Source organism: Scyliorhinus canicula, chromosome 11 (genome assembly GCF_902713615.1).
Source record: "Scyliorhinus canicula chromosome 11, sScyCan1.1, whole genome shotgun sequence".
NCBI classification, from domain to species: domain Eukaryota; kingdom Metazoa; phylum Chordata; class Chondrichthyes; order Carcharhiniformes; family Scyliorhinidae; genus Scyliorhinus; species Scyliorhinus canicula.
The window spans coordinates 55,221,381-55,245,667 of NC_052156.1; the positions used below are offsets into that span (position 1 = coordinate 55,221,381).

Below are 24,287 nucleotides of genomic sequence, written 5' to 3' on the forward strand. Positions count from 1 at the left end.
GTGCAATTCCCGCCCCCACCAAGAAACCGGCAGCCGGTGTCGGGGCGGGATTCACGCCGCCCCCCCCCCCCCCCCCCCCCAGCGATTCTCCGGGCCGGCGGGGGTCTGAGAATCCCGCCCACTGTTCCTGACAAGGCAAAATTCAGGAATATCCCAGGGAATTTGTGCTGCTTGGAGACATCCAGTGCCATGCCCTCCAAATGGTAGGTTTTTGTAGCGAGAGTCTCTGCCTGCTCTGCTTCACTACCCTTGGCGGATTCTTCAAGGGGCTACTCCTATGGAGCCCTCTTAGACCTACAGGTTCCCTTTCAATCTCTGTGTCTCAGATCTGGAATGGCCTATTTTATTGCAATGAAAACACATCAGCTCCAGGAGGTTCTCCTTTTGGGCTGCAAGAGGCCTTCTTGTATCCTCCTTTGCATTTTGTTTTCTGGTTGTGGGGAAACCCTCTCCTATCTTTTACACCTCCCTTTTCAAATGCTCAAGTGAATCGTTTGGACAGGGTCTACCCGAGTTGCTAGGTGTTTTGATAAGTTCATAGTTGGTTGATAGATGGTTGTATTCCTGGCTGTGAAAATTCACTGCTCCTCCAGGTTTATTTGCAGTTTGGAGGCAAGCAATTTTTGAATTTCTCCAAAAATATCAACTCACAAAACCATTCATAGGTGCAAAGGATCTCATCCATGGGTCAAACCCGATTTGGTTCTGCCATTCAATCGCAATGTCGGCTGGGTTCACATTCTGGAATTGCTCGCACCATGCCTCCAGGACTAACTGTAGCCTCCAGTGCATTCATACAATGAAAGAGGAATAGAGGAATGAAACGTTACAGGACAACGGCCACAGAGCAAAGACTTATTGTTTCACATGAGTTTGGAGTCACTCAGAGAGATTCTTTCAGAGATTGGCTGGCTGAAGACTGATGTTGAGTAATTCACTTTTGTAGTAGAGATGACTTCCACAATGGAATAAGCAGGTAGTGATGAATTGTAGTCTTGTAGGTAATGGTACAAAAGGACCAGGCTTAATGGGGGCCTGGCATTCACCTTGACCAAGCCCTTGTCCCGAGTTGCTGCTGCTAGGCGGAAGATGGCAGACTGACTGGTAGTATAGTACTAGATCCTCCAGCTAAGGAGTCAAATCATATGACTTCCACTTGTCCACTTTGGCTTCAACAATGGATGTATATTTCTTTTCTGGATATTTGAGATTTTTAATGTTTCAACCATTAAGGATTTAAAATAAATTTCAGGGGTCCTTTGTCCCAGTAGACGAGTATTCTCTGTTGGTCAATTGAGCCTCACAGGGTCATTAACGTAGCTTCTGTGATATCGAGGTGTCGGATTATCTAACTGGCAGGAAGTTTACTTTGTTTAAAAGTCACAGCCAGTCATTTTAATGTCTTTGTCTGTTTTTTCAGCTTTTAATTAGCCACAATGATAGATATATATTTCATTAAAATATAGTGTGAGGTCTTGGGTCTGTTTGAATAGACTAGATGCCTGACACAGTATTTCCAATGTAAATGAATGGGAAAGCTACATAGCATCAAAGGCTCAGAACCAACATCTAAAAGGTACTGTCATGGTGATAGCTGATTGTTTTTGCGGATTTGAGCATTAGATACTGTACAGTACTTGGACAAGTTGCTATAAGATACACCGTGCTACATATGGGGGTCATCCGACCTGAGGAGAATTGAAGAAAATCATATACTCAATGAGTTAGGGAAATAATGATTTGTTAAGTTTGTTTGCATTACTGCAGCATGCTTAGTAAAGGGTGGGAGTCTTAACTTTCATACACTAAGCAGAAAAATCATGGGTACGTTTTGGTTTAATAAGGGAGGGCTGTCATGGTAATAGCTGATTGTGTGTGTGGACTTGAGTATTAGATACAGTTCCTTATCCAAGTATCTTATACTAAGACACTCTGTACCATGTAAGGGGTCACCTGATCTGCAGGGATGATGGAGGGTTAGACAGCACACGTTTGGAAGTTAGCCAGCACAGCAGAATAAATTAGATCATTCGTGCAGTTAAATCTGTGACTTTTCTTCATTCGCATGACATGTGACAGATACTGTTAGAATTTAACTGAGTGAAATCACAAATAAACATTGCTAATAAGCTTTCTGCTCCTTATTTTACTAAGGCAACTCTGCCAAATCCAGTGCCATAATGCAAGGGTATTTTGAGCCAAGAAAGATGAATTCCAATTTCCAGTGACAGGTCTACCCCTCCAGGTCGGATCGATGAACCAGATTGATGGGTCAATTATGTACAATATCCTGGAGGACTTTAAAATGTCTGAGTCAGTTGTTGGATTAGTGAGTTCACCACAGATAATTGACTTGGTTTGAATATCCCAACAACAACTTGCATTTATATGGCTCCTTTTACCAGAGGAAAAAACTGCCCCTAGGCCCTGGCAGCACGCAGGAAAGTGGAGTTAAAGCCACAATCAGATCAGCTGTGATCTTGTTGAATGACAAAGCGAGGTGTAGGGGTTGAATGGTATACTCTTGCATCTATTTCTCACGATATTATGATTAAGGAGAGTTAATAAACCTTCTCCCCAGAAGCCAGTGTCAGTAAATCTGGTGGATTTACTGTGGATTGCTATTGGCATGTATGACACGCTTCAATAACCTGTTGCTCGATCACCCCCATTAAGCAAAACACGGAAGCAGTTTTCATCTTTTAAATACCCTTTCACTATCCAAGATGATTGTTATTATGTACCAATTTTTAAAAATCTTTCCTTTTCTTAAGAATTAACATGCTTTTAAATCTAGTTATTTTGCATAACCGCAAGTAAAGTTCATTGTTTTGACACGGGATTGTCATTCTACCCTGTCCTCTTCATTTCATCCAGTCCTATTTTCTAGTTTCTGGAGCTAATGACGACTAATTTTACACCCACAACACAAGACTATCTTTTCCCTTTGTTTTGAAAAAATGAAAAATCGCTTATTGTCACGAGTAGGCTTCAATGAAGTTACTATGAAAAGCCCCTAGTCGCCACATTCCGGCGCCTGTCCAGGGAGGCTGGTATAGGAATCGAACCGTGCTGCTGGCCTGCCTTGGTCTGCTTTAAAAGCCAGCAATTTAGCCCAGTGAGCTAAACCAGCCCCATAGAAACATACATAGAAAATAAATCATTCAGCCCTTGGAGCCTACTCAACTATTCATTATCATGGCAGATCATCAAATTCAACACCCTGATCCCATCTTCCCCCATATCCCTAGATCCCTTTAGCCCAAGAGCTATATCTAATTCCTTGAAATTACACAACTTTTTTTAAAAATGTATTTTATTCCAAACATATTCAAACGGTTGCAAAACCTAAACAGTCAGGGGAACATGTTCCCCAACACACAGTTATACAGTTTGTACAAATTTTTCCCTATTTTCACCCCCTCCTCCCCCACCAACCCCCCCCCCCCCCCCCAAACCACCCCCACTCCAGCGTGACAAACAACTCCTCAAACATGACAACGAACATCCCCTACCTTGCCTCAAAGCCCTCCGCTGAAACCCTCAATTCGTATTTGATCTTTTCCAGATGGAGAAAGTCATTTAAGTCTCCCAGCCAGGCTGCCACCTCCGGCAGCATTGCCGACCACCATTCCAGTAAGATCCTTCACCGGGCAACCAGAGAGACGAAGGCCACGACATCGGCTTTCCTCCCCTCCATCAGCTCCGGTTTCTCCGATATCCTGAATATCGCCACCAATGGGTCTGGCCCAACCACCCCCCTCACAAGCCTCGTTCGTGCTGGAACCACTCCCACCCAGAATCTCTCTAGCTTCCACAGCCCCAGAATATATGTGTGGGGTTTGCTGGTCCCTGCCCGCACTTCTTGCCCTCATCTGCCACTCCCTGGAAGAACCCACTTACCCGAGACATATGCATCCTATGTACCACCTTGAATTGTGTCAGGTTCATCCTCGCGCACGAGGAAGTCGCGTTTAACCTGCATAGTGCCTCACCCCACACTCCCCAGTTTATCTCCCCTCCAATTTCTCCTTAACCTTCACCACCTGCCCACCTCTCTTCTCTCCCAGCCATCCATATGTCTCCGATCCTGCCCTCCCCTTCCACGTCTGGAAGCAGCAGTCACTCCAGCAGGGCACACTTTGGTAGCTTGGGGAACGCTTTCCAAACCTTTCACGCAAAGTCCCTTACATACAAGTATCTAAACTCACTTCCTCTTGGGAGCTCTCCTTCAGTTCCTCTATATTGGCAAGCCACTCCTCCAGGTACAGATCACTCACTTTAACCAGTCCCACTTCTCTCCACTTCTTGTACATATTATCTATCCACCCTGGCTCGAATTTGTGGTTTTCGTACAGCGGTGTTAACACCGACATCCCCTCTATTCTAAAGTGCCTCCTCAACTGGTTCCAGACCTTTCACTGTGGATTTCACCACTGGGCTCTCCGTGTATTTCCTTGGCGCCAGTGGCAATGCCACTGTCTTCATAGCTCACAAGCTGGAAGCCTTACGGAATTCTTCCTCCATCCTAATCCATCACCCTCTCTCCCGTCACCTGAATGCTTAGATATCTAAACCTACCTCTGGCTACTCCCACGATTCCTGAAAGATGTGCTTGTTCGGTGAATTGGACATTCTGAATTCTCCCTCAGCATACCCGAACAAGCGCCGGAATGTGGCGACTAGGGGATTTTCACAGTAACTTCATTGTGGTTTTAATATAAGTCTACTTGTGCCATTGATAAAGATTATTATTACTTTAACCCCCCTAGGTTGGCTCTCCAACCCAGCTCGTTCACCAGGAACAGGGAGGTGTCAGCGGCCACATTTTGGGCAGCACTGAAGGCGGTGGACCGAGAGGAGATTATCTTGTTCAAGCCACATGAGGATCGGAAAAGGAGGGAGGACTATGGGCACTCAATGAACGAGATGGTCGAAGTAGATAGGGAGTATTCAAGGTCGCCCACCTCGATGGGATTGGTGAGTTGGAAAAAGTTGCTGGGGCAATTTGATAGATTGACGACGGGGATAGCAGTGGGGCAGCTGTGGAGGGCAAAGGGGTGATGTACAAGTAGGGCAAGGAGGCAAGTCAAAGCTAGCACACCAACTGCGAAGGCTGACCACGTCCAGGGAAATATTGAGGATACGGACAGAGACAGGGGAGGTTGTGTCGGAGCCAGGGAGGATAAATGAGATGTTTAAGGAACACTATGAAGAGCTGTACAAGGGGTGGAGTGACGAAGGGGACATGGGGTGGTTCTTGGATGTGCTGGAGTTCTGAAGTTGGAGGAAGAGAAGAGGCAGGCACTAAAGGAGCCTTTGCAGCTGAGGAAGGTATTTGACAGTATAAAGTGTATGAATCCTCCCATCTCCTTTGCCATTTGTATCTTTCCCATTGACCTGGGGCTCGACCTATCCACCTCTAGAACACAACTGAAATCTCCTCCTATCATCAACTGGTGCGTAGCCAAGTCCGAGATCATTGTCAGCACCCCCTCAAACCCCACATCGTCCCAATTCTGTAAATATACATCCACCAACACCACCAGCGTCTCCACCTAAACCCCACTCACCATCACATATCTCCCACCCAGGTCTTCCTTTGCACTCACAAACCCAGTCTTCTTGCTCATCAAGATGGCCACCCCGTGGCTTCGTGTCAAAACCCAATCCTACCACATCACATTTCGCCCCCCGCCCCCATCTCCAGCCACTCTCCCCCTACCTCACTTCCGTTGACCAGCATTACCTGGCAGCGAGGCAACTCCTGCCCAAAGGCTCCTCCGACTGACCTGTTCCACCCTTCCCCCACCCTCACCTCCTTGTTTTGTGCAGAAGGACATCACCCTCCCCCATGCAAACAAAGACACATCTCAAACCACAGGTAGCCTCCCCCAAAGACAAACAAAATAGAAAAACACCACCACAGGCAGCAGGAGTTTGGGGTGGGGTGGGGAGAGGGTGGGGGGGGGGGGGGGGGGGGGGGGATATTCCTTACAAACCTTTCACCCCTGCTATCCATTGTAAACCCAACAAAAACAGGTAACACCCTCCCTCTGGGAGGAGAAGAAATAAAACTCCCTCCAACCCCCACTCTACCCCTATCTTCCATTACTCCAGAGAGCTGGTACCTCCAGCTCTGCCAGCATCCTGGAGGAGATTAACCTCTTGCCTTTCATTCCTTCAGTCAGGCCAATATTATGCAGGCTCTGCCTTCTCACCCTGTTCCCTTGCTCTTGCACCTTTGCTTTCAGCGTCTTTCATCGGTCTCCTAAGAGCCCCACCTCCGCCTCCAATGGGACCACCCGATCGCTGTGGTCTGACATCATGCGCTCCATCTCTTGGATCTGCAACCCTGTGCCTCCAAACACTTTTTTTACCCTTTCCATCGAGCACTTCAGGGGTGCTTTGATGACCTTCGATCTGTCCTCCTGCATCTCTTTCCTTTGCTGACGAAACTCTTCCCTGATGAAAGCCATCAACTGTTCCATCTGTGGCCTTCCAACTTGCACTGATTCTTCCTCACCGCCATCTTTCCAATAGCTACTGTGCCACAGGTCTCTTCCAACTCCTTGGCCAGGTCTTCCACCTTCTTCTGCCGGGTTTGGTGACCAGCAGACATGCCACACCTGTAGCGAAACATCTCCTCCAACCTTCAGCTACACTTTTCCGATGAAGTTACTCCAGTTTTCGGGAGCGAATTCCACAGATTCACCACTCTGGGTGAAGAAATTTCTCAATTATTTCAGATTCAGAAAAAAACAATGCTAGCAAAGAAACATTCCTGTAGTGTTGCTTATTCAACTTCCAGGGCCCGCCCTTCCTGCAAACAGTTCCCTTTTCGTCCCCTCACATCTCTCCCTCAAGTGGATGAAAGATGTCATTGCATTCCTAAAAACTCAATCATGATGGAGAATGTTTAGACATTCCCCAAATATGCCACAGGTTTATCCAGTTTAATCAGTGTGGAGAGAAATGTAAAAGACAAATTTTCAATTTGGTCCTGAAGAATTTAGGTAAACAGCTCTTCCAATATGTTCTTCTCACCCTCCTCTAAAACTGTGCAAAGCACATACTACACCTCGCATCATATCTACATCCTGCTGTGAAAATGTGTTTTAAGAGCGACTAATATCAAGAAAATTCCTTTGGGAGATTGAGTTCTCACTACGATTTGCACCTAATGCACAGAAATGAATCACAGAATGTCAAACAAGTCCCATTTCTCTTGCCCCCCAATCAACAAAATAGCTTCAAAATAAGTCAAAATATTTTTGGCAGCAAGATCATTATAATTTCCTCAACCACATCCCCAAATGAAAATTGTAATGAGTTCAGCATTAAAGGTTAATCTTCTGATTTGTGGATGTAACACCAAAGAGCCAAATTGCCTGGGTGTTCCCTGTATCAATGCTGAGACTAATCCTACACAATAATGCAGGATCAGCTCAGTAAAGTCCATAAGTCCCAACCCCAACTTCTAAAGAATGAATTACTTAATCTGCATTGATATTGTGCTTATTATATCAGGAAATACCAAAGTGCTTTGCAGCTAATGGATGACTTTTGAACTGTCATATAAATAAGCAAATACAAAAGACAGTTTGCACAAACAACATAGATACAAGACCAACTGATAACCTATTTTTGTCAATATTAAATGAAGGAAGAATGTTGGCCAGGACCCGAGGAAAACATTCCACCCTTCTTCAGATAATGGAGTGAGATATTTTATATTCATCAAGTTGGGAAGGCAGCAAGGGGATCATGCACGAATGTCAAGTGTCAGCGGCCGGCCAGCTAAACAATGTCATAATGTTTCAATATTTATTGGAGGGATTCAAACCCCTTTTTCAAAAGTATTGAATGTCAAAGAAAAAAAGGGGTGGCATTAGGAGGGTCATCTCGCATCAAAAGTGAAAATGTTATTTGCAGACCATCCCTTCACTTCTGTCACATTATGGAGAGCCTTCCAAACTTGAAGGGGAGTTAGATCCTTGATTAATTTTGCACATAGCTTGAAAGCAGGCTCCATTCTTTAAACTGACCAGCTGGTCGGACTAACTGCTTAAAGGCTTCAGACTTTGACATCAAACGCCACACAGTCCAACCCAGAAGTAACATTCACCTCTCCACCTTTGCTTCTAAATCAGGCCATGGGGGTCGCTTAGCTCATTTGGTTGGACAGCTGGTTCATGATGCGGAGTGATGCCAACAGCGTGGGTTCAATTCCCATACCAGCTGAGGTGATCCATGAAGGCCCCCCATTCCTAACCTTGCCCCTCACCGGAGGTGTGGTGATCCTCAGGTTAACTCACCACTAGTCAGCTCTCTCAAAAAAGGAGAGCACAGCTCATGGTCCTCTGTAACTATGGTGATTTTCATTTCAATCCAGGCCAAGTTGATAGGAGGCAAATTTCCTCCGATATACTAGTTTTCAAAACCTTACATTAGAATTATAGAATTTACAGTGCAGGAGGAGGCTATTTGGCCCATCGAGTCCACACCGGCCCTTGGAAAGAGCACCCTACCTAAGCCCATACCTCCACCCTATCCCCACACCTCCACCCCTAACCTCACCTAATCTTTTTTGGACACCAAGGGAAATTTAGCACAGCCAATCCACCTAACCTGCACATCTTTGGAATGTGGGAGGAAACCAGAGCACCCGGAGGAAACCCACGCAAATGCGGGCGGGAATGTGCAGACTCCACACAGATAGTGACCCAAGCCGGGAATAAAACCTGAGGCCCTGGAGCTGTGAAGCAACTGTGCTACCATGCTGCCCTGTAGATAATGCGACTAATTGTGAATTCATACCACAAAACATGAAGTGGAATAATTTGCAAGTGCAGTAAAAAGAAATGCTCTTTTGAGGCAGGGTACTGTACAAAGAAGTTTTTACTCAGCATTGACATTCTCACTTTAACCCGAAGGAAAAAAAAATCAGGTCAAAGGTTTGATCTTCTGTGGGTTTTTTAGTAGTTATTTAACCAAAGGAGAAATTCTTAAATGGTGTTTCAATACAATGCATCTAACAGAACTGAGGCGAACAAAGGAGCAGGGTCGACGATTCAATACGATTATGACAGCTGATCATCCATTTCAATGTCTTTATTTCCATGCTCTGAGTAAAAAGGTTTTCCCTCATCTCGGTCCTAAGTGACTTCCCCCTTATTTTGAAATCATACCTCCTGATTCTAGGCTCCCCATTCAGGGGAAACATCTTACATCTTACCCTATCTATCTCTTTTAACATTTTGTAGGCTTCAATTAGAAGGCTTCAAACCTCTCATTCTTCAAAACTAGAGAAAAGAGGCCCAGTTTCTCCAATAGTTCTTCATATTCAGGAACAAGCCCTGTGAACATTCATTGCACTCCCACTTGAAAGCAATATACTTCCTTTCTTTTGGTGAGGGACCAAACAAAACTACACACAGTATTTCAAGTGCTGTCTCACCAAAGTTAAGGAAGCAAGAGTTTGCTTATTCCTGTATTCAATTGCTCTTGCGATAAAAACATACCATTAATGTTCTGAACTGCTTGCTGCACCTCCATGTTAGCGAAGAAATAAGAGAAGATAATGCAATAATCATGAGGATTTAACCTTCTTTTAGACTGGGCAAACAGAATGAGAGTATACTAGCAAAAAATATAAAATCCAACAGAAGAGCTTCCACAGGCATGAAAAAACAATGTAGAGAAAGTAAACATGGGGTTACTGAAAAGTTAAGACTTGAAAAGTTGCTTCCGGTAGCGGCAATGACCAGCTGAGCCGCACGTTCGGAGGCTCCCGAAAAAAACGGACTTCGGGGCTTTTTTAAAGGCCCCCGACGGAGCTTAAGAGGCAAATCCCAACGGGGGAAGAGGCCAGGAGTCGCCCCAGAGGTCCCATGGTGCAGACAAGGAGCAGAGCAGGGAGAGAATCGGGAGGAAAAACTCTTGAAAAAAATCGGGACCCGAAGGACAAAATGGCGGCCGGCGAAAGTTTTGAAGAACTGAAGAAGTGGGTCCAGGAGCAGCAGACGACTCTGCTGCGCTGCTTCCAGGATCTGAAAGTGGAGCTGCTGGAGTCCATCAAGGTAACCAACAGGGAACTGATGGAGACCCAGACGGCCCAGGGGGCTGCGATCCGGGAGCTGCAGCAGCAGGCCGCCGAGAGGGAGGACGAGGTCGTGGCCGTGGTGGGGAAGGTGGAGGTGCACGAGGCGCTCCATAAAAGATGGCAGGAGCGGTTCGAGGAGTTGGACAACCGGTCGAGGAGGAAGAATTTACGGATCCTGAGCCTCACGGAGGGGCTGGAGGGGTCGGACCTAGCGGCCTATGTGGTAATGATGCTGAACACGCTGATGGGGGCTGGGTCCTTCCAGGGGCCCCTGCAGTTGGAGGAGGCCCACAGAACTCTGGCCAGGAGGCGCAAGCCAAAGGCGGTGTTGGTGAGGTTCCACCGGTTTGTCGATCGTGAGTGTGTGCTCCGGTGGGCCAAGAAGGAGCGGAGCAGCAAATGGGAGAACACGGAGGTGCGGATCTTCCAGGACTGGAGTGCGGAGGTGGCGAGGCGGAGGGCCGGGTTTAACCGGACGAAGGCGGTGCTTCTGTGGGTCACCTACAAGGATCGGCACCACTATGTTGAGTCCCCGGAGGAGGCGTGGGCCTTCGTGCAAGCCGAGAAACTGGACACAAACTGAGGGTCCCCCGGATGGGGGATGCTGTAGAATACTGTATTTATTTATACTGTATGTGTATTTGCGGGGTTTAGGGTATGATGTGGGGCGGCCGTAGGGTGGGTGGGGTGGTGCCGTACGGGTGTTTTCTTTATGGGTTTTCTAGCAGGATTTGGGTGGACGGGTTTGGACTGAGGGGTAAACGGAGTGTTTGGGGAGCTGGTGGGGGGGACTGGAGGTACCTGGAGGAGGCGGGGCCCGCAGGGCGAAAGCGCGGGCTTTCTGCGGGGTCCCCGCGCTGGGAGAGGGAGGGGTTTTCTTTTCCCGCGCAGGAGCGGGGGAGGGTGAACTGGTTGATGGGCACTATGGAGGAGGAGCCGCCGGGGTCAGCAGAAGATAGCTGGCTCACGGGAGTGCTGTAGAGGGGGGGGCGCGGCTAGGGGGGGTCCTAGCCTGGGGGGGGGTTACCGGGTTGCTGCTGAAACGGTCAGGAAGGAGCTGGAGGACGCAGGGGGTGCTGGAGGGGGGGGGGAGGTGCCGCCGTGGGAAACTGGCCGGGGGTGGGCAAGGGATGGGGTATGGCTAATCGGCAGGGGAAGGGGGTAGGGAGCCCTCGGATCCGGCTGATAACCTGGAACGTGAGGGGACTGAGTGGGCCGGTCAAAAGGGCCCGAGTAGTTGCGCACCTGAAGGGACTGAAGGCGGATGTGGTCATGCTCCAGGAGACACACCTGAGAGTGGTGGACCAGGTCCGGCTGAGAAAGGGGTGGGTGGGCCAGGTATTCCACTCAGGGCTGGACGAGAAGAGTAAGGGGGTGGCGATCCTGGTGGGGAAGGAGGTGTCGTTTGAGGCGTTGAAGGTGGTGGCTGACAGTAGCGGGAGGTACGTGATGGTGAGTGGCAAGCTGCAGGGGGAGCGGGTAGTGTTGGTGAATGTTTATGCCCCAAATTGGGACGATGCGGGGTTCATGCGGCGTATGCTGGGCCGCATTCTGGACCTGGAGGTGGGGGGCCTGATCATGGGGGGAGACTTTAACACTGTGCTGGATCCCCCATTGGATCGATCCAAGCCCCGGACGGGTAGGAGGTCGGCGGCAGCTAAGGTGCTGAGGGGATTTATGGACCAGATGGGGGGGGGGGGGGGGGGGGGGGGGTGGACCCTTGGAGGTTTGCGAGGCCAAGGGCCAGGGAATACTCGTTTTTCTCCCATGTACATAAGGCCTACTCGAGGATTGACTTTTTTGTCCTGAGCAGGGGGCTGGTGTCGAGGGTGGAGGAAGTGGAATACTCCGCCATTGCCATTTCGGATCATGCCCCGCACTGGATGGACCTCGGGCTGGGGAAGAGAGGGACCAACGTCCGCTCTGGCGCATGGAGGTGGGGCTGCTGGCAGAGGAGGAGGTGGCCGGGAGGGTCCGGGGGTGTATTGAGAGATACCTCGAGGCCAATGATAACGGGGAGGTTCGGGTGGGGACGGTCTGGGAGGCATTGAAGGCGGTGATGAGGGGGGAATTGATCTCCATCCGAACCCATAGGGAGAGGGGGGAGCAGAGGGAGAGGAAGAGACTGATAGGGGAGATTGTGTTGGTGGATAGGAGATATGCGGAGGCCCCAGAGGAGGGATTGCTGGGGGAGAGGCGTAGCCTTCAGGCCAGATTTGACCTACTGACGACCAGAAAGGCGGAAGCCCAGTGGAGGAAAGCACAGGGGGCGGTGTATGAACACGGGGAGAAGGCGAGCAGGATGCTGGCGCACCAGCTCCGGAAGCGAGACGCGGCCAGGGAGATTGGGGGAGTGAGGGATAGCGCCGGGAAGGTGGTGCGGAGGGGGGTAGAGGTCAATGGGGTCTTCAGGGACTTTTATGGGGAACTGTACCGGTCTGAGCCCCCGGTGGAGGAGGGTGGAATGGGGCGCTTCCTGGACAGGTTGCGTTTCCCGAGGGTGGAAGAGGAGCGGGTGGAGGGACTAGGGGCGCCGATCGAGTTGGAGGAGGTTGTCAAAGGGATAGGGAGCATGCAGTCGGGGAAGGCGCCGGGGCCGGACGGATTTCCGACGGAATTCTATAAAAAGTATTTGGACCTGTTGGGCCCCCTGTTGGTCCGGACCTTTAACGAGGCATGGGAGGGGGGGGCTTTGCCCCCAACTATGTCGCGGGCGCTGATTTCCTTGATCCTGAAGCGGGACAAGGACCCTCTGCAGTGTGGATCATATAGGCCGATTTCATTGCTGAACGCCGATGCTAAGCTGCTGGCAAAGATCCTGGCCACTAGAATAGAGGATTGTGTGCCGGGGGTCATACATGAGGACCAGACGGGGTTTGTGAAGGGAAGGCAGCTGAACACAAATGTGCGAAGACTCCTCAATGTCATTATGATGCCGGCGGTGGAAGGGGAGGCGGAGATAGTGGTGGCGTTGGACGCGGAGAAGGCCTTCGATAGGGTGGAGTGGGAGTACTTGTGGGAGGTGTTGGAGAGGTTTGGGTTTGGGGAGGGGTTTATTCGGTGGGTGAGGCTGCTCTACGAGGCCCCGATGGCAAGTGTAGCCACGAATAGGAGGAGGTCGGAGTACTTTTGGCTGCATCGGGGGACGAGACAGGGGTGTCCCCTGTCCCCCTTGCTCTTCGCGTTGGCAATTGAGCCCCTGGCCATGGCATTGAGGGAGTCAGGGAACTGGAGGGGCATGGTGCGGGGGGGGGGGGGGGGGGGGGGGGGGGAGCATCGAGTGTCACTGTACGCGGACGACCTGCTGCTGTATGTGGCGGACCCGGTGGGGGGGATGCCGGAGGTGATGAGGATCCTTGAGGAATTCGGGGGTTTCTCGGGGTATAAGCTGAACCTGGGCAAGAGCGAGGTGTTTGTGGTGCATCCGGGGGATCAAGAGGAGGGGATTGGTAGGCTCCCACTGAAGCAGGCAGGGAAGAGCTTCAGGTACCTAGGGGTCCAGGTGGCTGGGAGTTGGGGGGCCCTGCACAAGCTCAACCTCACAAGGTTGGTGGAGCAGATGGAGGAGGAGTTTAAGAGGTGGAATATGTTACCGCTGTCACTGGCGGGGAGGGTGCAGTCCGTCAAGATGACGGTGCTCCCGAGGTTTTTGTTCTTGTTCCAGTGCCTCCCCATCTTTATCCCAAAGGCCTTTTTCATGAGGGTCAACAGCAGTATCACGGGATTTGTGTGGGTGCATAGGACTCCAAGGGTTCGAAGAGTGTTCCTGGAACGAGGCAGGGATAGGGGGGGGGGGGCTGGCGTTGCCCAACCTCTGTGGGTACTACTGGGCGGCCAACGCAGCGATGGTGCGTAAGAGGGTAATGGGCGAGGAGGGGGCAGCGTGGAAGAGGATGGAGGCGGCGTCTTGTGTGGGCACGAGCCTGGAAGCGCTAGTAACGACGCCATTGCCGCTCCCTCCAACGAGGTATACCACGAGCCCGGTGGTGGCGGCTACCTTCAAAATTTGGGGGCAATGGAGACGGCACAGAGGAGAAATGGGGGGCTCGATGGAGGCCCCGATACGGGGGAACCATCGGTTCGTCCCAGGGAGCATTGATGGCAGATTCCGGGGCTGACACAGAGCAGGGGTTAGGAGGTTGAGGGACCTGTTTGTGGAGGGGAGGTTCGCGAGCTTGGGGGAGTTAGAGGGGAAGTTGGGCTCCCCCCGGGGAACATGTTTAGGTACATCCAGGTGATGGCATTTGCCAGGCAGCAGGTGGAGGGGTTCCCCTTGCTGCCTCCACGGGGGGTGCGGGATAGGGTGCTCTCGGGGGTGTGGGTCGGAGGAGGGAGGATCTCGGACATATACCGGGTGATGCAGGAGGTAGACGAGGCCTCGGTGGAGGAACTGAAAGGTAAATGGGAAGAGGAGCTGGGTGAGGAGATTGAGGAGGGGACATGGGCGGATTCCCTGGAGAGAGTGAATTCCTCCTCTTCCTGTGCGAGGCTTAGCCTCATACAGTTCAAGGTGCTGCATAGGGCCCACATGACTGGGATAAGGATGAGTAGGTTTTTCGGGGGCGAGGACAGGTGTGCTAGGTGCTCGGGGAGCCCAGCGAACCACGCCCATGTGTTTTGGGCGTGCCCAGCGTTGGGGGAGTTTTGGAAGGGGGTAGCAAAGACGGTGTCGAGGGTGGTAGGATCCAGGGTCGAGCCAGGCTGGGGACTCGCAATTTTTGGGGTGTCAGTGGAGCCGGGAGTGCAGGAGGCGATAGAGGCCGGGTCCTGGCCTTTGCGTCCCTAGTAGCCCGGCGGAGGATCTTGCTCCAGTGGAAGGATGCGAGGCCCCCCAAGCGTGGAGGCCTGGATCTCGGATATGGCAGGGTTCATTAAATTGGAGAGGGTGAAATTTGCCCTGAGGGGATCAGTACAAGAGTTTTTCAGGCGGTGGCAGCCCTTTCTGGACTTCCTGGCGGAACGGTAGGGAAATAGGCCGACAGCAGCAGCAACCCGGGGGGGGGGGGGGGAGGAGAGAGAGAAGAACTGTACACACGGGTTTCTGGAGGGTGCTATCTCTCTCCCTTGTTTTTTTTTCTCTTTTTTCTGTCTTTTGGTTTCTGTTTTGTTTTTTGGTTTTTTTTCCTTTTGTTTGAAGTTGCTCTTGCAGCTGGGGGGCATTGTTTACGGGGTGTTACCGGGGGTGTACGTTAATAGAGTTATGATGTTTATATTTTGTGTTTTGTTAAAACTTCAATAAAAATTATTTATTAAAAAAAAGACTTGAAAAGTTATCATGGCATGTTCAACAAATAATTTTAAGTAGTTGCTTGCTGAAAATGAGACATGTTGTCGAAGCTTTTGTCTTGTGCTTATCACGACAGAAGCAAGAATGGCAAATGTCAAAGGGAGCAACAATTTAGACTGCATGGGGAATGGTTGCTGATTGGTTGGCAACTTGATTAAGGTGTTGTACCACAGAACTATTGTTTCCAAAACATTTGTTGAATTCGAAAAGGTGCAATGCTTGGATACATTGTCCTAAATTTGAATATATGTAGCTTCTAGCAAGTGCAAGTGAGCCAAATTGCAAGGCCAACTAATAACCTAAAATGTTTGTAATTCTTAGTACACTCAGAATTGCAGAATCATATCTAATGTTAGACATTGTGTTCTGAATTTTGCAAACATGGACTGGTTGGTGCCCTGCCAACTGCAACAGCCGAAGGGATGTGCTGCAGATTTTTTATCACAAAGAGATAAAACAGTGTATCAGAAATAGTGGGAAACCAAAGCTCCATTGAGTAAGGAACTGAAAGAAATTATTAATAAAGACATACTTGAGGAATTAAAGGATCAAAAAGCTGAGAAATCCATGAACCTGATGGCCTATAACCGAGAGTTCTGAAAGAGACAGCTGCAGACATAGTGGATGCATTGCTTGTGATCTTTCAAAATTCCCTAGATTCTTGAATGGTCCCAATAAATTGGAAAATGTTAACACTATTTTTCAAGAAAGGAGGGAGAGAGAGAAAACAGGAAACTGCAGACTTGTTAGCCTGACATCAATTATTTGGAAAATGCTACAATCTATTATTAAGGAAGTGGTAACAGGGCACTTAGAAAATCATAATATAATTAGGTGGCGTCAACACTGCTCCGTGAAAGGAAAATTATATTTGTCAAATATATTGAAAGATTTTTTGAGGATGTGGCTAGTAGGATAGTTTAAGCGGGACCAGCTAGTGTACGGAAATCCACATTTAATTAGTTTCAATTCAGTTATGCACAATTAAGGAATCAAAGTATATTAATCAATGAAACAATTAACTCAATATGTAAGACACTTGTGTCATACCACGTGAACATTTTCCTATTCATTTTTGACAAGTGAAATGTGCCTTACCCCATAGCAAGGTTACATTTTATGGTTTTACTCCAGGATAAATGTCAGAGGAAACTCACTGTTACATTTGAGGTCACTTGTAGTTTAATTGTCAAAGCAAAGGCTGCCAGTATTAGGCTCTGGCAAGTGGTTTGACACTTGTGCTGTATTCTTCAAAAGCCTATTGTGTAAAAGAAAATAGTTCTAGGTCTCAAACTACAGTTTTGTCTTAAATTGTCTTAGCTTTTAATTTCTAGAGTTTTCTATCATTTTAAAGTATGTAACAGCCCTATGCATTACTGTGTTTTTTTGTAACTTTGGAACCAGTTTCTGTAATCAGTGTTAACTTCAGTGACTTTTATTTCTTATTGATCGGGTATTAATTGAATGTTATTCTGTAATGTGTATATTGCTACCTCAGTCTTAACACAATCATCTCTATGCACTGAATCTATCTGCATCATAGCGCTGGTTTCTTCCACCCTGCCCGGCGCAAGATCCCCTCCGGCGGGAATTTTCTGTCTATTACTAATTACTGTATTAGTTTAAGATTGTATATCTCTTGGACGTTTTTTTTCAAGAAACTTGCTTCAGGTATCAGCAATCACTAGGAAGTTACATTATGGCGTTTGAACTTTCCTAAGCACCCAAGATGTATCAATGAGGTATTTGGGGACTAATAGCCCAGGACATCAATTATTAGGAAATGACACCACACATCCTCTTATCGCAAATAAACAGACACAAAATACCTTGTTGTCTCAGTAGAAAGCTATAAACGTAATAAAATAACATGGAAAAACTATAATGGGGATAGTCCCACAAATGTCAAGCATTTTGGGGAACTAGTCAAGAGTAATAGGTAGTGACGTTAGTAATGTGCCTTAAGAGATCAATCAGACATTGATCACACACCACTCAACCAATCAGGATTGTTCATTTGCTGCCTGAACCAATCAGAACTAAGGGATACAACTGGCCATGGATAAAGGTAGTGACAAGCGAGGGTCAATGAGCAAAAACTTTCAATAGCGAGGCACGCAACATGGAAGAAAGATGATAGAATTCAGCCAAAAAAAACAAGAGACAGTGCCACAGTCAACAGAGATCCTGAGCTGGTGCTTCAGAGTATTGCAATTAACTTAATAAATTCTGTGAAACGTGCGACAATGTACCTGTATCCAGAGTGGTCTGTAGCCAAGTCAGGATTGCAGGTTCCTTTACAAACAACAATTAAGAGTGAACCCTGGACCCTACACCAGTGGATGTGGTACATTTGAATTTTAAAAAGGTGTTCGATAAGGTGCGACATAAAAGGCTGTCACACAAAATACGCGCTAGTGGGCAGGGGACAACATATTAGCCTGGATAGAGGATTGGTTAAAGAAAAGAGCAGGAAATAAACAGGCCATTTTCAAATTGGCAGGCTGTTAGTAGTGGTTACTACAAGGATCAGTGTTGGGGCCAATTTGCAACAAATCACAATATATATCAATGACTTAGAATTGAAGATAATACAAAGCTCGGTGGAAAACTAAGCTATGGGAGGGGACACAAGGAGTCTTTAAAGGACTCCAGACAGATTAAGTGAGTGAGCAACGTGGCAGAGCATAATGTTGAGAAATGTGAGAGAGAGCTGATAGGTGGCGGCTCTGAGGGTGTGGAGACAGTTGCGGCAGCATATGGGGCTGGAGGGGGCGTTGTTGTGGGCACCGATATGTGGCAACCACTGGTTTGCTCTGGCGGGTGCTGGACGGGGGGGTTTCGGAAGTGGCAGCAGGCAGGGAGTCGAGCGGTTTGGGGATCTGTTTATAGATGGGGACGTTCCGTGTTTGGAAGAGTTGGAGGAGGAGTTTGAGCTGCCTGATGGGAATGGATTTCGCAACTTGCATATGAGGGACTTTGTGCGGGGGCAGGTATCAATTTTCCCACACCTACCACCCCAGGGGCTACAGGATAAGGTAGGAGTAGGGGAAAGCGGGAGTGGGGGAAGGGAAGGTATCATAAATCCATAGAGAGTTGATGGAGTGAGAAGGAGTCCTGATAGGGGTGGTGAAGCGGAAGCGAGAGAAAGTGTTGGGTGGGGAGTCGGAGGCTGGGTTATGAGAGGATCTCCTGAGGCGAGTCAATGCATCCTCGTCATGTGCCAGGCTTAGCCCGATACAATCCACAAGGCCATATGACCATGGCCCGGATGAGCAGATTCTTTGAAGGGGTGGAGGCTAGGTGTGCCTGCAAATCATGTCCATATGTTTTGAGGATATCCGAAGCTCGGGGGATTCTGGCAGGGGTTTGCTAACATCATGCCGGCGGTACTGAAGGCAAGGGTGGTTCCGAGTCCAGAGGTGGAGGTTTTTGGTGTGTTAAAAGACCAGAGAAGCCGATGTCCTGGCCTTTGCATCCCTGGTAACCCGGAGGCGGATGTTGTTGACATGAAGGGACTCGGAACCCCCGAAGCCGGGGATATGGGTTGGTGACATTGCTGGGTTTCTCAGGCTTGAGAAGGTCAAGTTCGCTCTGAGGGGATCAATGCCAGGGTCTGCCCGGAGGTGGCAGCCGTTCATCGACTTCTTTGAGAAATTTAAGCTGTCAGCGGTGGGTTGGGGCGGAATGGAGTGGGGTGGGGCGGAATGGAGTGGGGTGGGGCGGAGTGGAGTGGAGTGGGGTGGGGCGGCTGTTAAAAAGGAGAGGCATGGGGAGTGGAGTACGGTGGGGAAAGGGTGGTGGGGAATTGGGATTGGGGAATTGGGATTGGGGAATTGTTTATGTAAGCCATGTCAGCTGGGTTTTGTTGTTTTTTTGGTGTGTGGTTGGTTATTCTGTTAAAATTTATAATATAAATGTCTCAATAAAATATTTTTCAAAAACAAAAAGAGCTGGGTCAACAAAGGCGAACTAGATTGATCCCTGGGATGAAAGGATGAGTATAACGAGCCTATATCCCCTGGAGTTTGGAAGAATGACAGCCTATGTCATTAAAATGTGATTCTGATTGGGCTTCATAGAGTGGACGTTGAGAGGTTGTTTCCTCTGGTTGGAGAGTCCAAGTACAGTCTCAAGATCAGAGTGTTGAGCAATCAAGACGGAGATCAGAAAAAAAAATCTTCAGAAGGTTGATAGCCTTTGGAAAGCTCTCGCCCACAGAGTTGTGGATGATCGGTTGAGTATATTCTCGATCTTAAGGCTTTAAGAGAATCAAGGGAGAAGATGATCAGGCTGGAATGTGAAGCTGAGGTCAAAAGATCAGCCATGACCATACTGAATGGTGGAGCAGGTTCCGCGTTAGCTATGATCCTAACATCCTTATGCAACCTGTAAATTTCCAGATTGTCAAAGATTTTGCAAAGGTCTGGCCCTTTGCCACTGCATTAAAAGTTGTATCTAAATTCTGGCTAAAGGTCACAACTTCTGAAATCCAACTCCGCAATCTCTGAAAGTTTCATGATGGCTACCGGTTAGAAGCCAGTTACTGACCTTCACCCACCACCATCTGTGCTGGAGAGTTACGGGGGGGGGGGCAAAGCTGAAGGAAAAGGTCAGACAAAGGTTTCAAATTAAGCAACAAGCACCATGAAAATTGTAAAAGTCTGAAACCACTCTGCACAAACCAAATATTCTGTTGGAGCTTGGGAAACGAGAAGCGAAATGTGTCACACAAATAAAACTCAATATGCTGATACTATTCATCTCAACAAACTAAAACACTTTCCGAAAGTGGCGTCTCTTAAAATATTAAACAAGTTCCGAGAAGGCACGACCACACTTTACTCTCTTTGGATAGGTCTTTTGAAACAATGGCACGGATTACAGGAGTCAGGATCTCTGGGGTCGCAGGAAGCTGCTCTTTGAGGTGATTAATCTTTACAACAGACAAGTGGCTGGAATCAGTAACCCAGGGTCAAGAATGACCACAATCTGTGTGACAGCCCGGCACCCACACACCGGGCCCAGAAACAAACCCCCCTCTCCCTCCCCGTGCCACTGAACCCACCTGGCGGGGGCACAGAGCCGGACGCCCGGCCCCTTTCCTCAACGCTCTCGCTGCCTTCAGTGTCACGGAGGCCGCCATGTTGCCGGGTGACTAGTCAGATTGGAGGTGACGAGGGGGAGGAGGAGCATGGCGGAGAGGGGGAGGGGCGAGGCGGAGAAAGGGATGGGGCGCAGAGGGGGAGTGGGAGGGGCGAATAGAGGAGGCGAGTGGGAGGGGCGGAGAGAGGAGGAGAGTGGGAGGGGCGGAGAGAGGAGGAGAGTGGGAGGGGCGGAGAGAGGAGGAGAGAGGGAGGGGCGGAGAGGGAGGGACATGGCAAGGCCGGGGGAAGGGGCAGAGGAGGAGCAGCATGGAGGAGAGGGCTGGGGCGGAGGGCAGGAGAGGGGCGAGGGTGAAATGTGGAGGGGCACAGGGACAAGGAGGGGCTTGGGCAGAGGCGAAGGGCCATGGGGGAGGGGCAGAGTGTCAGTGTGGGGCAGAGGCCAAGGTGAAATGGCCATTGGGGAGAAGGGGGCCGAGAGGGTGGGGGAGAAGGGGGCCGAGAGGGTGGGGCAGGGGAGACGAGAGGGTGGGGTGGGGTAGGGGAGCCGAGAGGGTGGGGCAGGGGAGCCGAGAGGGATAGGGGAGACGGAAGGGGAAGGTTGGATTGATGGGAAGGAAGAAGGAGGAGGGGAGAGGTGAGATGAGGGGGTAGGAGGAGGGAGGAGAAAAAGGGGGTGGAAGGAAGGTGAGGTAGGAGGAGGAGGGAGGTTGTAGTAGGCAGGTGGGATAAGGAAGCAGGAGGATAACGAGGTGCAAGAGGAGAGGGATGATGGGAGTGATGAGGAGGGGTAGAGATTGGAGGGGAGGTAGAGAAGTGGATGAATACAAGGACAGGGATAGTGAGGAGGAGAAATGAAGGGTTGGGGCAGGGGAAGTGTTGGAACCAACAATTCTATGGACATGTGCTTGTAGGATTAGAATAGCGGTTTTAATATACTTACAACAGAGCCAGCCTGTTAGCCGGTGAACTGGCCGGCTGACCCTGTGGCACTGATCTTTATACAGCAGCTCCCGGGGAGGAGTCCTGGGCGGAGCCAAGGGAGAAGCCCAGTACAACTCTCGAGCATTCCCAGAGCTACTCCCCCTGGTAGTCAGGTAGTGCAACTGCACTTACAATATAGACACATGTATATACAGATTATAATCTGGTGTGAATCACATTCACCACAGGAAGAAACAGGGGAGGATGAGTAGGGGAGGAAGGATGTGGGAGGAGGGTGGAGGAATCCTGAAGTTGCAGCCTGTCGTCCACTGCTCTACCAGGGCTGAACATGTTAGAAATGCTCAAACATCTGAAAAATCCACAGGAAGCATGGTAACACTCAACGATCAACTACAGAAACTCAACTTCAGAATATACCATCTGGATTTCATGTCTTGCAGGCAACAACCAACAGAGACCGTTGATCAGTTCATAAGTAGATGCTGTGACAAGGGACTTTGTGGCAGCAGAGATACCCCAGAATAATTGAATGTGTGATAACACCTACACCAATGGAAGCGCGCAAAAAAATTTCTTGGGCCAACCCAAAGGTTACCCCACAGAAGCAGGACTACAAATAGGTCACAAGTACAAAGCCATACCACTGGGTGTAGCCACCGGAGTTGGCCATTCCCTGAATACAAAATGGAGGAACGCAAAGCATACAGGTGAAAATGGAGAATGTTTACAGCACGAGCAGGCTGCACCTAGCAAATGTGGATTCTGTCTGCTAAGAAAGCAGACAGCACCGAAACGAACATTCCGCATACTAATGAGGCAATCTCCAGGATAGTTAGCATATTAATGGAACGATTCCAGAGACAATGGACACAAATGGGGAAGGAACTGCAACAGTGTATGGGAAACCAGACACCCCCGGCACCAGCGGGGTTCGAAAACAAAGAACCTGAAAGCCCGCCCAGTAGCCAAGGAACAGCCTCAGTATTATGGGGATTCAAACATATCGATTGGGAAGGGACCCAATCGATTCTGAGCAGGTAAAAGGGTCCGCCCAAAGGGGCTCGAATCCCTGGGGCCTATAAAAGACAGGTCCCACACGTAGTTCGTTCTTCTTGTCCAGCCCTCCTCTCTCCTTGACCAGCCCTCCTCTGTGGACCAGCACCTCGACCATCTTTTGCCAAGAAGACCTTGAACGAGAGAGAGGAGAGGTTTGGGACAGCAGCCGCCAGCAAGTAAGTGTCTCACAACGATCGCTACCACAGATAGACACTCCTGACCCCTTTTAACCTACACCAACCTGAAGTCTGCAGACCAGAGCAGAGCAAGAGGCCTTGTTCCCTGATCCGGCAGTTCCTTCGAGATAAGTATTAGTTTATTTAGCGATAGGAATAGTTTAATCCTTTTAGCGTGTGCATGGGTAGTTTTATAATTGTATTATAATAAACTCAGTTGTTTGAACTTACTAATTGGTGTATGGTTTTATTGCTTTGAACTTCACCTTGAAACTTGTGGCGGTATCTTAATGATACCTGGCGACTCCAGAGCTAAGTAAAGAAACAGAGCCAAATTGAGTGTTAAGCACACTCACCAGAACAAGCAACATGGGTAGATAGAGTCTATATGCTGATGTGTTTTGAGTGATTGGAGATAGAGAAGGTGTCAGCTAGAAGTTAAAGTGTTTCCTTTTGTTTTATTGTTGAGCATTGTTTAACTGGTAATTGTAAGCTATATTTATGTGATGTTACGGTAGTTTATAACTCTTAATAATAAAGTTTGTTCAGGCGACAGGGGGCGCAGTGGTTAGCACTGCTGCCTCAAGGCACCAAGCACCAGCCCCGTGTCATTGTCCATTTGAAGTTTGTACATTCTGCCCGCGTCTGCGTGGTTCTTACCCTCACAACTCAAACATGAGAAGGGTAAGTGGAATTGCCAGGTTAAATTGCCCCTGAATTGGAAAAAAAATAATTGGGTACTCTAAATTTATTTTTAAAAATAATAAAGTTTGTTTTAATACATCATATTCCTATTTGTGCATGGAATTACTCTTGGAGCAAATTATCCTTCCCTCACAGTTACACAAATGTAAAAATAAATTGTCCGGTATCCTAGCTAATGTTGGGATCTGGTCCAGGACTGTAATAGTGAGCATTGGCCAGTGTGGGGGAGTGAGAACGGTCCATAGTTCCATTCAAGCAGGTGGGTTTCAGGAAGTCTCAGAACACACATCTGCCCGTGCATCTCAAGGTCTGAGGGCCAAAAGAGGTGAACATTCTCTAGCCTTTCAAGGGTGAATGAATTTGGAGACATCACGGAATTACACCGATGGACAAGAGTTGAGTACCAATGGAGCAATGCACATACTTGTGGGAGAAACAACCAGGAGAGAGGAGTCAATGGTGGTGAGGTGTCTAACCTGGCAATCTTCACCAGCCATGGTACAATTACAAGTACAAGGGTGGAGGGATGTCACCAGGTCTCTGAGAGGTTGGCGTCTCAGAGGAAGACAAGAGCCCAGTGGACTGAATCGTAACAGGATGAGGGTGAAAATGATGTATGCAAGTCTCATCCCTCAAAATAACTTCAGTGATGCGTCAGTCACTGAGGCACTTCAATGCTACTGAGACCAATCACACTGGACAGCATTTCTTGAAAATTGACTCTGTGTGATATAAGTAATACTTCAGTCCACTAGTTTTCATCCCATGCTGGAGCCAGACAAGAGGCTGACTACCCTCCCTTGATGTCGGAGCAGGATATCTCACAAGTTGTGCCTGGGACATGTAAAATTCTGCCCTACGGACCCAATGATCACAGGATTGCATGCATGCAAGGACCTGTTCTTGGC

The 24,287-nt window shown here is 48.9% G+C and overlaps 1 protein-coding gene across 2 annotated transcripts in view; it reads right to left on the minus strand.

Moving 5' to 3' along the window:
* The window catches only part of suclg2 (succinate-CoA ligase GDP-forming subunit beta), a 473,504-nt gene extending 452,916 nt beyond the window's left edge, over positions 1–20,588 (minus strand). Inside the window, exon 1 of one of the 2 annotated variants that reach the window (XM_038810602.1) lies at positions 20,461–20,588. In XM_038810602.1, the coding sequence (XP_038666530.1) occupies positions 20,461–20,538 (78 nt within the window). In that variant the 5' untranslated portion in view covers positions 20,539–20,588. The remainder of the gene's footprint in view (positions 1–20,460) is intronic. The other variant, XM_038810601.1, reaches the window with a different exon arrangement.
* Between the last annotated feature and the right edge of the window lie 3,699 nt (positions 20,589–24,287).